Source organism: Tachyglossus aculeatus, chromosome 17 (assembly GCF_015852505.1).
Source record: "Tachyglossus aculeatus isolate mTacAcu1 chromosome 17, mTacAcu1.pri, whole genome shotgun sequence".
Lineage (NCBI taxonomy): Eukaryota > Metazoa > Chordata > Mammalia > Monotremata > Tachyglossidae > Tachyglossus > Tachyglossus aculeatus.
Window position 1 is genome coordinate 36202783 of NC_052082.1, and position 15796 is coordinate 36218578.

At 44.8% G+C, this 15796-nt stretch overlaps 1 protein-coding gene across 4 annotated transcripts in view; it reads left to right on the forward strand.

Annotated features, from left to right (window-relative positions):
* HELQ (helicase, POLQ like) overlaps positions 1 to 15796 on the forward strand; it is a 79664-nt gene that overhangs the window by 25240 nt on the left and 38628 nt on the right. For all 4 annotated transcript variants that reach the window (XM_038759318.1, XM_038759319.1, XM_038759320.1 and 1 more), the window contains 3 exons: positions 813 to 958; positions 7413 to 7652; positions 11774 to 11915. In XM_038759318.1, coding sequence (XP_038615246.1) covers positions 813 to 958; positions 7413 to 7652; positions 11774 to 11915 — 528 coding nt within the window. The remainder of the gene's footprint in view (positions 1 to 812; positions 959 to 7412; positions 7653 to 11773; positions 11916 to 15796) is intronic.

Here is a 15796-nt window from a genome sequence, read left to right on the forward strand (position 1 = left end):
CTGTGGGAATATGTAGGCCATATTTTGTTGTATTGATGATTTCCTCTTTCTTGGGCAGTAGGATGGGCTTCACTTACCTCCCTCCCTACCGCCATTCATGCATGTATATATATGGGTAAATATATATATATATATATATATCTATATATCTGTAGTTTTTTAAGAAGATATACAACTCTAGTGAAATTTTCCTGTGAGCATTTGGGTGGCTGAAAGGGCCAGTTCAGAATTCATAGTCCCAGCCACAATGGGCACAAAAAGGCCGTCCCTTGTTGTGTTGTGTTTTGGCACAGTTTTTCTCTTTTACCTTCCTGCCTCTGTTTCCATAGGAAACTTTAGCTCAAAGGCGGAGCCAGGTGTGTTCTCCACATTAGATTCTCAGTTTTCCGCTGGGATGCAACTTTGTCAGAGGTTTTGTTTGCCGCTGCTATTCACTACAGAAGTGACTCAGTTCATTGAAGAGTATTTTTTTGTGTGTGCGTACTCGTAAAGTATATTCCATGCCAAATGAAATTTGAACCTAAAAGCTGTTGGGCTTGTCCGTGTTCAATTTCAGTTCAAAGGAAAAGACTTTCAGAATTTAAAATATTTATATAGCCTTCAAGTCACATTAATGATCAATGAAAGGCCTTCTAGGCTGTGAGCCCGTTGTTAGGTGGGGACCGTCTCTATATGTCGCCAACTTGGACTTCCCAAGCGCTTAGTACAGTGCTCTGCACGCAGTAAGCGCTCAATAAATACGATTGAATGAATGAACGATGGCATTGAGTCTCTGGTAGCTGTTTATATTGTGTGTGATTTCTGTTTTGTAGTATTCTGCAAATCAGCAAAAGATGGATCCTGATCATGTGGTGGCATTGGCCACGGAAGTTATTCCCAATCATTCCTGCCTGATTTTCTGCCCTACTAAAAAGAACTGTGAAAACGTAGCAGAAATGATATGCAAGTTCTTAAGCAAGTATGGTTAATCTTGAAAAAATTATTTTCTATTTTATTAGTGATTAGATAGGAGCCTTTTACCACCTCATGAGACTGAGGAGTCTTACCAGACTTAGAAATAAAATCTATTTTCTGGTAAATGTATTCTCTACCTGATCATTTCCCGTGGCCTTTTAAAGTAATCCGTGAGACCGGCGGTACGAGAAAAACCTCAGTAATGTGCTCATCATCAGAATTTTAGCATTATTTTATCGGAGCCATGCAGGTGTGTACGGGAAATGTAAAATTCGGTTTTGTGATCTAGATTTCATCACTATTTTCTCAGTTTTACGGTGGAAAATATTACCCAAACTGTTTTAAGTTTCTGCAGTTGGTATCAGTGAAGGAGGCTTTTGCTCCTGGTGGTGTTATCCCTGTTGTAATAATAATGATGATGGCATTTATTAAGCACTTACTATGTGCAAAGCACTGTTCTAAGCGCTGGGGAGGTTACAAGGTGTTGTAGCGTTCAGAATGTCTCATTCTCCACCGCGTTCCTCGGTCATTGGTGAGTCATTATTCCCAGGCCACTGCTTTGGCTTCTTGTTTCATTCATTCGATGGTATTTATTGAGCGCTGACTGTGTGCAGAGCACCCAACTGAGCGCTTGGGAAGTCCACGTCGGCAACGGATAGAGACGGGCCCTACCCGACATCGGGATCGCAGTCTAGAAGGGGGAGACGGACAACAGAACCCAACCTGTAGACGAGTCAAAACTGTCAGAACAAATAGAGTTATAGCTCTGTGCGCATCATTAACAAAATAAATAGACTAGAATAAATAGAATATGTATTGTCTGGGGGATTTGGAAGAGGGAGGGGCATCCTGGCCAAAGGCCAGCGGCCAGATAGGTGAGATGAGGCACAGTGAGAAGGGATTGACCGGTGAATCAGTTAATCAGACTTGAGGGTGGCAAGTTCCAAGCAACATAGGAAGCACTCCCGCACAGACAAGTTAAGTTATCGGTCCAACGTCACACAGCAGGCACGCGAGGGCTCTGATGATGGTATTTGTTAAGCGCTTACCGCGTGCCGAGCACCGTTCTAAGCACTGGAATAGATACGAGGTCGGCGGGTTGTCCCCCGTGGGGCTCACAGTCGCCATCCCCAAGTTCCTGCTCTGATCTGATCAATAGGAATTAAATGTGTTGGAAAGCACACAGACCCGTGAGTGTTTCCGAAGCAAGGGTCAAATCTGAACGCTTTGGTGCCCCGAAATTTTGCCGCTGAAGGGACACCTTGTTAAAAGGGCCTTTCCCCAAAGGTGAGTCCCATGTCAGCTTGGGTTATTCTTGTCAGATGAGCCTTGGAACAGTTAGGGTCTCTGCCCTCTGTGTTGGCAGAAACCCTGGGGGTGACTTTTACCTTTTTGAGCTACCAGGCGTGGGCCACCTCCTGACGGGGTCGTGGGTGTTTTCCGGGCTCTTCAGTTTCTTTCCTTCCGTCAGAAAAGCTGAGCTTCTTTAATCTTGCACGGGAGCACATTTTGACCCCCGGGAGGAGAAACGAGGTCGGCAGGTTGTCCCCCGTGGGGCTCACAGTCTCCATCCCCAAGTTCCTGCTCTGATCTGATTAACAGGAATTAAATGTCACCTTCTGTTCCAGTTCCCAGCCCGGTGACCAGAAAGTCCATGATCCAAGTTCTCCTCCAACCCGAGGTCTAACTAGACCTTCGGTCCAGGGGACGACGGGGCCCGTTTCCTCCCACTCCCATGGAGAAGGTGTCTTATCTCACGGCTACAGCTGATATCCTGGGGGGCCCCTTCTCATTCATTCATTCAATTATATTTATTGAGCGCTTACTGGGTGCAGAGCACTGTACTAAGCGCTTGGGAAGTACAATTCCTCAACTCAGCCCCGTGGCGGTGACTAGGGACCTGGGTTCCCCTAGCTGCTGTGAAAATAAAGTTGGTGCCTTCTTCTGGCCTCCTGCCATTTGGGCTCGTCCAGTCCCGTGCCATTCAGGCAGGAATTCACTGCTTTCGACAGCGGTAAGATTGGCAAAAAGATGCCGGAGAGAAAAGCGTTCTATCAATCAATCGATGGTATTTATTGAGCGCTTACTGTGCGCAGAGCACTGTACTGAGCGATTGGGAAGTACAAGTTGGCAACATATAGAGACAGTCCCTACCCAACAGTGGGCTCACAGTCTAGAAGGGGGAGACAGAGAACGAAACCAAACATATTAACAAAATAAAATAAGTAGAATAGATCAATCAATCAATCGTATTTATTGAGCGCTTACTGTGTGCAGAGCACTGTACTAAGCGCTTGGGAAGTTCTACCAACTGCCAACCACTTTAGAAAGTAATTGCTCAGAGCCTTTGGGGAAGGGCAGCTATCCCTAAAGGAACAGCCCATCGTGATGCTTTCTGGCCTTTAAGTGACATCCTAATAATAATAAAAAGAAGAAGCAGCAGCAGTTCTACTGACTGCTTACCGCTTTAGAAAGTAATTGCTCAGAATCATTGGGGATGGACGTGGCTCAGTGGAAAGATCCCGGGCTTTGGAGTCAGAGGTCATGGGTTCAAATCACAGCTCCACCAAATGTCAGCTGTGTGACTTTGGGCAAGTCACTTAACTTGGGGATTAAGATTGTGAGCCCCCTGTGGGACAACCTGATCACCATGTAACCTCCCCAGCGCTTAGAACAGTGCTTTGCACAAAGTAAGCGCTTAATAAATGTCATTATTATTATTATTTTTTTTTTATTTGGGGATGGGCAGCTATCCCTAAAAGAACAGCCCATCGTGATGCTTTCTGGCCTTCAAGTGACATCCTAATAATAAAAAGAAGAAGAAGAAGCAGTTCTACTGACGGCTTACCGCTTTAGAAAGTAATTGCTCAGAGCCTTTGGGGATGGGCAGCTATCCCTAAAAGAACAGCCCATCGTGATGCGTTCTGGCCTTTAAGTGACATCCTAATAATAATAAAAAGAAGAAGAAGAAGCAGTTCTACTGATGGCTTACCGCTTTAGAAAGTAATTGCTCAGAATCTTTGGGGATGGACATGGCTCAGTGGAAAGAGCCCGGGCTTTGGAGTCAGAGGTCATGGGTTCAAATCCCAGCTCCACCAAATGTCAGCTGTGTGACTTTGGGCAAGTCACTTAATTTCTCTGTGCCTCATTTACCTCATCTGTAAAATGGGGATTAAGATTGTGAGCCCCCATGGGACAATCTGATCACCTTGTAACCTCCCCAGTGCTTAGAACAGTGCTTTGCACATAGTAAGCGCTTAATAAATGTCATTATTATTATTATTATTATTATTATTATTATTATTATTATTATTATTTGGGGGTGGGCAGCTATCCCTAAAAGAACAGCCCATCGTGATGCTTTCTGTCCTTTAACTGACATCCTAATAATAATAGAAGAAGAAGCAGCAGTTCTACTGACGGCTTACCGCTTTAGAAAGCAATTGCTCAGAACCTATTCCCTAAAGGAATAGCCCATCGTGATGCTTTCTGGCCTTCAAGTGACATCCTAATAATAAAAAGAAGAAGAAAAACAATCGGCGATATTCAGGGAGTGCTTTCACTGCTCAGGGACCTGGGGAAAAAGGATCAAGGAACCTGGTGGAGGCCTTCCCAGACTGAGCCCCTTCCTTCCTCTCCTCCTCCTCCTCCTTTCCATCCCCCCATCTTACTTCCTTCTCTTCCCTACAGCACCTGTATATATGTTTGTACGGCTTTATTACTCTATTTATTTTACTTGTACATATTCTATTTATTTTTTGTTAATATGTCTTGTTTTGTTCTCTGTCTCCCCCTTCTAGACCGTGAGCCCACTGTTGGGTAGGGACCGTCTCTAGATGTTGCCAACTTGTACTTCCCAAGCGCTTAGTACAGTGCTCTGCACACAGTAAGCGCTCAATAAATAATGATTGAATGTACTGAAAGGGTTAGCTATCATCAGCCTGTAAGACAAAGGGTGAGAGGAGACACAAATTAACTCTATTAAATCAAGAAAGGTGAGGGAAGGATGGGCACGGGATTGTTCACCTAAGTATGGTAGATACAAAACAGACTCTTTGAGCAACGTGGAGTAAAGCTATCAGTACGTTCCAAAAGAGCTGGGAAAAATTCCTGGGCAGGAGGCCCATAATAGCACAGGAGAGTTAGAGCTATTGTACTTCCCAAGCGCTTAGTACAGTGCTCTGCACACAGTAAGCGCTCAGTAAATACGATTGGATGAATGAGTAGAGGGAATATAGAGCTATAGCCTTCTAGACTGGGGGCCCGTTGTTGGGTAGGGACCGTCTCTATATGTTGCCAACTTCTACTTCCCAAGCGCTTAGTACAGTGCTCCGCACACAGTAAGCGCTCAATAAATACGATTGATTGATCTCTATATGTTGCCAACTTGTACTTCCCAAGTGCTTAATACAGTGCTCTGCACACAGTAAGCGCTCAATAAATATGATTGAATGAATGGAGGGAATATAGAGCTATAGTCTTCTAGACTGGGAGCCCGTTGTTGGGTAGGGACCATCTCTATATGTTGCCAACTTCTACTTCCCAAGCGCTTAGTACAGTGCTCTGCACACAGTAAGCGCTCAATAAATGCGATTGAATGAAGGAGGGAATGGTTAGGACTAGCTGATGATTCATCCAGCGCTTAGAACAGCGCTCGGCACATAGTACGCGCTTAACAAATACCGTCATTATTATCTCATCTAGGAGGGCTGACCTGGGGGCCAACACCACACTATTACCACTTTTAGAGACAGAATAGGATCATCGGTTTGACTGGAAAACGATACTTTTTCTGTTCTTCTCATTAAATGAACGAACGAATGACGTCCCCACTAGGAAGTCCGCATTAGGACATTTTACCTGGGCCTGAGTTTATTCAAGGAAGCACTTAATCTCCCAAAAAGGGAAATTTTTATTAAAAGCACATCTACAAGAGGCCTTTCCTGACTAAACTCTAATTTCCCCATCTCTTTCTCCCTTCTGTGTTGCTCTTGTATTTTGATTGGTGCCCTTTATTCAGTCAGTAGTATTTATTGAGCGCTTACCGAGTGCAGAGCACTGTACTAAGCGCTTGGGAAGTACAAATCGGCCACATATAGAGACGGTCCCTACCCAACAGCGGGCTCACGGTCTAGAAAAGGGGGAGACAGACAACAAAACAAGTAGACAGGTGTCGATACTATCAGAATAAATAGAATTATAACTATATACACATCACTTTATTCACCCCACACTCAGTCCCACAGCACTTAAGTATACATACCCCTAATTTATTTATTTAAATTAATGTCTGTCTCCCCTTCTTGACTGTAAGCTCTTTTTTGGCAGGGAACATGTCTCCAGCTTTATTTTGTACTCTCCCGTGTGTTAAAACAGTGCTCTGCGCGCAGTAAGTACTCAGTAAATACAATTGATCGATTGAATTGAATCGTTCACCTGTCTCCAACTTTATTTTGTACTCTCCCGTGCGTTAAAACAGTGCTCTGCGTGCAGTAAGTGCTCAGTAAATACAGTTGATCAATTGAATCGTTCACCTGTCTCCAACTTTATTTTGTACTCTCCCGTGCGTTAAATACAGAGCTCTGCACGCTGCAAGTGCTCAGTAAATACAATTGATCGATTGAATTGAATCGTTCACCTGTCTCCAACTTTATTTTGCACTCTCCCGTGCATTAAATGCAGTGCTCTGCACGCAGTAAGTGCTCGGAAAATACAATTGATCGATTGAATTGAATCGTTCACCTGTCTCCAACTTTATTTTGTACTCTCCTATGCGTTAAGTACAGTGCTCTGCACGCAGTAACTGCTCAGTAAATACAATTGATCGATTGAATTAAATCATTCACCTGTCTCCGACTTTATTTTGTACTCTCCCGTGCGTTAAGTACAGTGCTCTGCACGCAGTAAGTGCTCGGTAAATGCAATTGATCGATTGAATTGAATCGTTCACCTGTCTCCAACTTTATTTTGTACTCTCCCGTGCTTTAAGTACAGTGCTCTGCACGCAGTAAGTGCTCGGTAAATGCAATTGATCAATTGAATTGAATCGTTCACCTGTCTCCAACTTTATTTTGTACTCTCCCGTGCGTTAAATACAGTGCTCTGCACGCAGTAAGTGCTCGGTAAATACAATTGATCGATTGAATTGAATCGTTAACCTGTCTCCTTTATTTTGTACTCTCCTGTGCGTTAAGTACAGTGCTCTCTGTGCGCATTAAGTGCTTGGTAAATACAGTTGATCGATTGAGTTGAATCGTTCACCTGTCTCCAACTTAATTTTGTACTCTCCCGAGCGTTAAATACAATGCTCTGCATGCAGTAAGTGCTCGGTAAATACAATTGATCGATTGAATCGAATCGTCCGCCTGTCTTCCCCTAAAATATCGTAAATTGTTAGGTGGAGCAGGGACTAATCAGGGAGTCTACACTTCTCACAAATTCTTCTTTTTCTCCTCCAGGGAGTACATAAAGCACAGGGAAAAAGAAAAAGCTGATGTCATTAAAAACTTAAGGGCCGTCAATGGTGGCAGCATTTGTCCCGTCCTGAAGCGAACCATTCCATTTGGAATCGCGTATCACCACAGCGGCCTTACTAACGATGAAAGGAGACAATTAGAGGAAGCGTATTCCACAGGAGTCATCTGTCTTTTGACCTGTACATCCACCCTGGCTGCCGGGGTCAACCTTCCTGCTCGAAGGTGAGTGATAAGTTAGGATTTGCCCCCCAGGAAATCTAAAATTGTCTCTGCTTCCCCAAATAGGAGACGCTGCCTTTCCCGCTTCCCGCGGTGCCGGAATTAGAACACAGGTCTTTTGACCGTCAGGCTCCTGTTCTTTCCACTAGGCCACATTGCTTCCCCTGACACTTCCAACTCTACATGTCTAAAACTGAACTCTTCGTCTTCCCCGCAAAACCCTCTCCTCCCTCGACTTTCCCACTACTATTGACGGTGCCACCATTCTCCCTGTCTCACAAGCCAAAGCTGAGAGATTAGTCTTTCTCCTTCAACCACTTATTCAGTCCCCAAATCCTGTCGGTCCTATCTTCCCAACATTTCCAGAATCCTTCCCTTCCAAATTCCAATAGTCTTATTCATTCAGTCGTATATAGTGAGCGCTTACTGTGTACAGACCACTCTACTAAGCGCTAGGGAAGTACAACTTGGCAGCATATAGAGACGGTCCCTACCCAACAGCGGGCTCACAGTCTAGAAGATACAAGGTGATCAGGTTGGCCCACATGGGGCTCACGGTTTTAATCCCCATTTTCCGGGTGAGGGAACTGAGGCCCAGAGAAGTGAAGCGACTTGCCCAAAGTCACCCAGCTCTCGAGTGGCAGAACTGGGATTAGAACCCGTGACCTCTAACTCCCAAGCCCGGGGTCTTTCCACTGAGCCACGCGCACAGCAGACAGGTCGTACTGCATCAGCCTCCTCTCCGACCGGTCCGCCTCTGGCTTTTCCTCTCTGCAGTTTACACTTCACTCGGCTACTCAGATCATTTTTGAAACTGTCATTTTGCACAGGTCTTCCCACTCCAGTGGTTTCCCATCCCTCTCTCGTGTCAAGCAGAAACTCTTGACTTTGTACTTTGAAACATCCAACAAACTCTCTCCTCACTATTTATCTTTTCTCTCACCACAGTCGAGCCTGAATGCTTCAGTCCTCTAATACCAAACTGCTTTCTAAGAGTCACTCCCATCTTTCTCCACAGACTTCTTGCTTGTATCCTGCAATCCTTCCCCCAGCAGATCCCTTACTCTTCACACCTTCCAAATCCTCCCAAAATCACATCTCCAAGAGGCCTTCCCTGACGAGTTTCTCGTCACCCAATTCCATTTATCTCCACTACTCTGTCACCTATGAATTTGAATCTTTACGCCCTAAGCACTGACAAACTCTGGGCTTCCCCTACCCGTAATTTATTTTAATGTTAGTATCTATCCACAGTAAGCTCTTTGAGGGCAAGGATTGTGTCTGCTACCTTTATTTAGTAGGTTTATTTATAGATTGTGTCTACGTTTTCTATTAAATCTACCCCAACCCCATCGCTGAATATTGATTTTTATTATTATTCCATGGAAATGATAGTAATAATAATGATGGCCCAAAGTCACACAGCTGACAAGTGGCGGAGCCGGGATTTGAACCTATGACCTCTGACTCCAAACCCTGGGCTCTTTCCACTGAGAGACTCTGCTTCTCTACTCTGTCACCTATGAACTTGAGTCTTTACGCCCTAAGCACTGACAAACTCTGGGCTTCCCCTACCCGTAATTTATTTTAATGTTAGTATCTATCCAGAGTAAGCTCTTTGAGGGCAAGAATTGTGTCTGCTACCTTTATTTAGTAGGTTTATTTATAGATTGTGTCTACTTTTTCTATTAAATCTACCCCAACCCCATCGCTGAATACTGATTTTTATTATTATTCCATGGAAATGATAATAATAATAATGATGGCATTTATTAAGCGCCTACTATGTGCAAAGCACTGTTCTTAGTGCCGGGGAGGTTACAGGGTGATCAGGTTGTCCCATGAGGGGCTCACAGTCTTCATCCGCATTTTACAGATGAGGTAACTGAGGCACAGAGAAGTTAAGTGACTTGCCCAAAGTCACACAGCTGACAAGTGGCGGAGCCGGGATTTGAACCTATGACCTCTGACTCCAAACCCTGGGCTCTTTCCACGGAGAGACTCTGCTTCTCTACTCTGTCACCTATGAACTTGAGTCTTTACGCCCTAAGCACTGACAAACTCTGGGCTTCCCCTACCTGTAATTTATTTTAATGTTAGTATCTATCCACAGTAAGCTCTTTGAGGGCAAGGATTGTGTCTGCTACCTTTATTTAGTAGGTTTATTTATAGATTGTGTCTACTTTTTCTATTAAATCTACCCCTGCCTCATCGCTGAATACTGATTATTATTATTACTCCATGGAAGTGATAGTGATAATAATGATGGCCCAAAGTCACACAGCTGACAAGTGGCGGAGCTGGGATTTGAACCCGTGACCTCTGACTCCAAAGCCTGGGCACTTTCCACTGAGCCATGCTGCTTCTCTACTCTGTCACCTGTAAACTTGAGTCTTTACGTCCTAAGCACTGAAAAACTGTGGGCTTCCCCTACCTGTAATTTATTTTAATGTTAGTATCTATCCACAGTAAGCTCTTTGAGGGCAAGAAGTGTGTCTGCTACCTTTATTTAGTAGGTTTATTTATAGATTGTGTCTACTTTTTCCACTAAATCTACCCCAACCTCATCGCTGAATACTGATTATTATTATTATTCCATGGAAATGATAATAATAATAATAATAATGGCATTTATTAAGCGCTTACTATATGCAAAGCACCGTTCTAAGCGCCGGGGAGGTTACAAGGTGATCACGTTGTCCCATGGTGGGCTCACAGTCTTCATCCCCATTTTACAGATGAGGGAACTGAGGCCCAGAGAAGTGAAGTCACTCAGCTGGCGGATGCGGAATTTGAACCCGTGACCTCTGACTCCAAAGCCCGAGCTCGTTTCCACTGAGCCATGCTGCTTCTCAAATGATGGGGTTTGGGGATTTGCGGGAGGGCCTACGTGTAAACCAGGTCTTAATCTTTGTTTCCTCCACTACTGGTTATCAAAATTTAGAGAGAACTTAATATACAAAAACTGGGAATTTGTGACAGGAACTTCCGACTGCCTGTTTCAGCGATTTTATGGATTCCCCCGAAGATACAGTCAACGTAAAAGAATGCTGTATCGGGAAGATGTTCTCCTAAATCTCTCACGTGGAGTAAACATTAAACGAAACCCGTCACTGTTAGTAATGTAGAGAAGCAGCGTGGCTCAGTGGAAAAGAGCCCGGGCTTTGGAGTCAGAGGTCATGGGTTCAAATCCCGGTGCTGCCAATTGTCAGCTGGGGGACTTTGGGCAAGTCACTTCACTTCTCTGGGCCTCAGTTCCCTCATCTGGAAAATGGGGGTGAAGACTGGGAGCCCCCCGTGGGACAACCTCGATCGCCTTGGAACCTCCCCAGCGCTTAGAACAGCGCTTGGCACATAGCGCTTAATAAATACCATCATTATTATTATGATTATTATGTGGAAATCATTGCTAGCGGTTGAAAGCGGGGAAGAAGACCTCAACTTCTAGACTGATTTGGAGAATAAGCTTGTCAAGTCTTCAGTCCGTTAGAGTGGCCCCTGCAGAATCAAGTACCAACTGGGACCCTAGAAATAAACTGAGGAGTAATTTCAAGTTTTCGTTTTTTCGGAGAAAATTAGGTAGTGTGATGTTCCTGGCAGGCTCTCGCATCAGTGCTAAAACACATCATTTCCTAAGAAATATAGAATACATTAATGTATTAAAAACGGTCCCCTCCAGCACAGGTTGCATTGTCTCATTAAAAAGTCTTGAAGGACTAAAGAAAAAAAAAATCTTTTGTTTTTTTTAAAGTATATCTCATCAGAATTGATAGTAATGATGGCATTTTTATTAAGCGCTTACTATGTGCAAAGCGCCGGGAAGGTTACAAGATGCTCTGCACGCAGTAAGCGCTCAGTAAATAGGATTGAATGAATCAGGTTGTCCCACGGGGGGCTCCCAGTCTTCATCCCCATTTTCCAGATGAGGTCACTGAGGCCCAGAGAAGTGAAGTGACTTGCCCACAGTCACCCAGCTGGCAGGCGGCGGAGGCGGGATTGGAACCCACGACCTCTGACTCCGGAGCCCGGGCTCTTTCCGCCGAGCCGCGCTGCTTCCCTGAAGAACAACTGGGATCTGTGGGCTTGAAATTCCCGTGATCGAGTTATGGCCTTCGTTTTCCTAGGGTTATTTTGAGAGCGCCCTACATCGCCACGGACTTCTTGAAGAAGAACCAGTATAAACAGATGATTGGCAGAGCCGGTCGAGCTGGAATCGATACTGTCGGAGAGAGCATTCTGATATTGCAAGAAAAAGAGAAACATCTGGTAAGGTTCAGTTTGCTTGGTGGTTATTTCATTCATTCATTCATTCATTCATTCATTCATTCAATCGTATTTATTGAGCGCTTACTGTGTGCAGAGCACTGGACTAAGCGCTTGGGAAGTCCAAGTCGGCGACATACAGAGACGGTCCCTACCCGACAACGGGCTCACGGTCTAGAAGGGGGAGACTGACTCGTCAGCTGTGGGCGAGTCACTTCACTTCCCTGGGCCTCAGTTCCCTCATCTGGAAAATGGGGGTGAAGTCTGTGAACCCCACGTGGGACAACCGGATCGTCTTGTACTACCCCAGCGCTTAGGCTCAGTGGAAAGAGCCCAGGCTTTGGAGTCAGAGGTCATGGGTTCAAATCCCGGCTCCACCACTTGTCAGCTGGGTGACTTTGGGCAAGTCTCTTCACTTCTCTGGGCCTCAGTTACCTCATCTGGAAAATGGGGGTGAAGACTGTGAGCCCCCCGTGGGACAACCTGATCACCTTGTAACCTCCCCAGCGCTTAGAACAGTGCTTTGCACATAGTAAGCGCTTAATAAATGCTATTAAAAAAAAACAGTGCTTGGCACATAGTAAGTGCTTAACAAATGCCATCATTATTATTATTACGTGCCGAGGCACTGTACTAGAGAAGCTGTAGAGAAGCAGCAGGGCTCAGCGGAAAGAGCACGGGCTTTGGAGTCAGAGGTCAGGGGTTCAAATCCCGGCTCCGCCAGTTGTCAACTGTGTGACTTTGGGCAAATCACTTAACTTCTCTGTGCCTCAGTTACCTCATCTGTAAAATGGGGATTAAAACTGTGGACCCCCTGTGGGACAACCTGATCACCTTGTAACCTCCCCAGTGCTTTGAATAGTGCTTTGCACATAGTAAGCGCTTAATAAATGCCATTATCATTATTATTATTATTATTACTAAGCCCATTGGTAAGTGCAAGACAGTAAGCTTGTTATGGGCAGGGAAAGTGTTTGCTATTTCGGTGGCATTGTAATGATAATAATAATAATGGCATTTATTAAGCGCTTACTATGTGCCAAGCACTGGTCACTCTCTCAAGTGCTTAGTACGGTGCTCTGCCCAAAGTAAGCGCTCAGTAAACACTACTGATTGATTGATTGATTACAAGATAATCAGGTTGGACACAATACAATCCCTGTCCCACTTAGGGGCCCATGGGTAAGTACAAGACAGTAAGCTTGTTATGGGCAGGGAAAGTGCTATTTCGGAGGCATTGTAATAATAATAATAATAATAATAATAATAATAATAATAATGGCGTTTATTAAGCGCTTACTATGTGCCAAGCACTGGTCACTCTCTCAAGTGCTTAGTTCGGTGCTCTGCCCAAAGTAAGCGCTCAGTAAACACTACTTATTGATTGATTACAAGATAATCAGGTTGGACACAATACAATCCCTGTCGCACTTAGGGGCCCATGGGTAAGTGCAAGACAGTAAGCTTGTTATGGGCGGGGAAAGTGTTTGCTATTTTGGTGGCATGGTAATAATAATAATAATGGCATTTATTAAGCGCTTACTTTGTGCCAAGCACTGGTCACTCTCTCAAGTGCTTAGTTCAGTGCTCTGCCCAAAGTAAGCGCTCAGTAAACACTACTGATTGATTGATTACAAGATAATCAGGTTGGACACAATCCCTGTCCCACTTAGGGCTCTCATTCTAAGTAGGAGGTAGAAAAGATATTGAGTCCCCACTTCCCAGATGAGGAAATTGAGGCACCGAGCGGGGTCGCCCAGCACGGACGTGGCACGGCCAGGATTTTGAACCCGGGTCCTTTGACTCCCCAGAGCTGTGCTCTTTCAGCTAAGCCATGATACCTTGTGACCTCTGTTTAATGCCAACCGTAGTTTTCACCTTGTCACTCCGGCATCCGGGGACTCCGGGAACCAGAGCCCGGAAAGACAATTAGTTGTCGAGCTTTCTGGGTTGGGGGAGGAAGAGACGGTGAGTACAGAGTCATCCCAGGGAACCAAGGTGACCAGAGCAGCCCAGGGGAGCCTCAGTGGGTATCCATCCCCCCGATCAAAGACCAGACTCCCCTTATGGGTCTGTGCTAGATTCCCCCTCCCTTCCCTGCTTCCTACTCCAAGATAATAATAATGATAACAATAATAATGGCATTTATTAAGCGCTTACTATGTGCAAAGTACTGTTCTAAGCGCTGGAGAGATTACAAGGTGATCAGGTTGTCCCACGTGGGGCTCATAGTCTTAATCCCCATTTTACAGATGAGGGAACTGAGGCCCAGAAATGACTTGCCCAAAGTCACACAGCTGACAAAGATAAATTCTCAAGCTTCCCGCCTAATGGCTTGTCGTGAAAATATAGGCAACAAGGGAGTGGGAAGTGAAGTCAACCAATCAATCATATTTTTGAGTGCTTAATAATAATAATAATGATGGCATTTGTTAAGCACTTACTATGTGCAGAGTGCTGGGGGGGATACAAGGTGATCAGGTTGTCCCACATGGGGCTCACAGTCTTAATCCCCATTTTACAGATGAGGGAATTGAGGCCCAGAGAAGTTAAATGACTTGCCCAAAGTCACACAGCTGACAAAGATAAATTCTCAAGCTTCCCGCCTAATGTCTTGTCCTGAAAATATAGGTAATAAGGGAGTGGGAAGTGAAGCCAATCAATCAATCAATCCTATTTTTTGAGTGCTTAATAATAATAATGATGATGATGGTATTTGTTAAGCGCTTACTATGTGCAAAGAACTGTTCTAAGTGCCGGGGAGATTACAAGGTGATCAGGTTGTCCCACATGGGGCTCATAGTCTTAATCCCCATTTTACAGATGAGGGAACTGAGGCACAGAGAAGTTAAATGCCTTGCCCAAAGTCACACAGCTGACAAAGATAAATTCTCAAGCTTCCCGCCTAATGGCTTGTCCTGAAAATATAGGCGACAAGGGAGTGGGAAGTGAAGCCAATCAATCAATCATATTTCTTGAGTGCTTAATAATAATAATAATAATGATAATGATGGTATTTGTTAAGCGCTTACTGTGTGCAAAGCGCTGGGGGGGATACAAGGTTTAAGCGCTTACTATGTGCAAAGAACTGTTCTAAGCGCTGGGGAGGTTACAAGGTGATCAGGTTGTCCCATGGAGGGCTCACAGTCTTCATCCCCATTTTACAGATGAGGGAACTGAGGCACAGAGAAGTTAAATGATTTGCCCAAAGTCACACAGCTGACAAATAAATTCTCAAGCTTCCCGCCTAATGTCTTGTCTTGAAAACATAGGCAATGAGGGAGTGGGAAGTGAAGCCAATCAATCAATCAGTCATATATTTGACTGCTTAATAATAATAATGATAATGGTATTTGTTAAGCACTTACTATGTGCAAAACACTGTTCTAAGTGCTGGGGATATTACAAGGTGATCAGGTTGTCCCACGTGGGGCTCACGGTCTTACTCCCCATTTTACAGATGAGGGAACTGAGGCACAGAGAAGTTAAATGACTTGCCCAAAGTCACACAGCTGACAATTGGCGGAGCCGGGATTTGAACCCTTGACCTCTGACTCCAAGGCCTGTGCTCTTTCCACTGAGCCACGCTGCTTACTGTAATAAGTGTTTGGGAGAATACAAGCTAATGATATATCAGACACACACGTGGCTCAGTGGAAAGAGCACGTGCTTTGGAGTCAGAGGTCATGAGTTCAAATCCCGGCTCCACCAATTGTCAGCTGTGTGACTTTGGGGAAGTCACTTCACTTCTCTGGGCCTCAGTTCCCTCATCTGGAAAATGGGGATTAAGACCGTGAGCCCCACGTGGGACAACCCGATCACCTTGTATCTCCCCAGCGCTTAGAACAGTGCTTTGCACATAGTAAGCGCTTAACAAATACCAT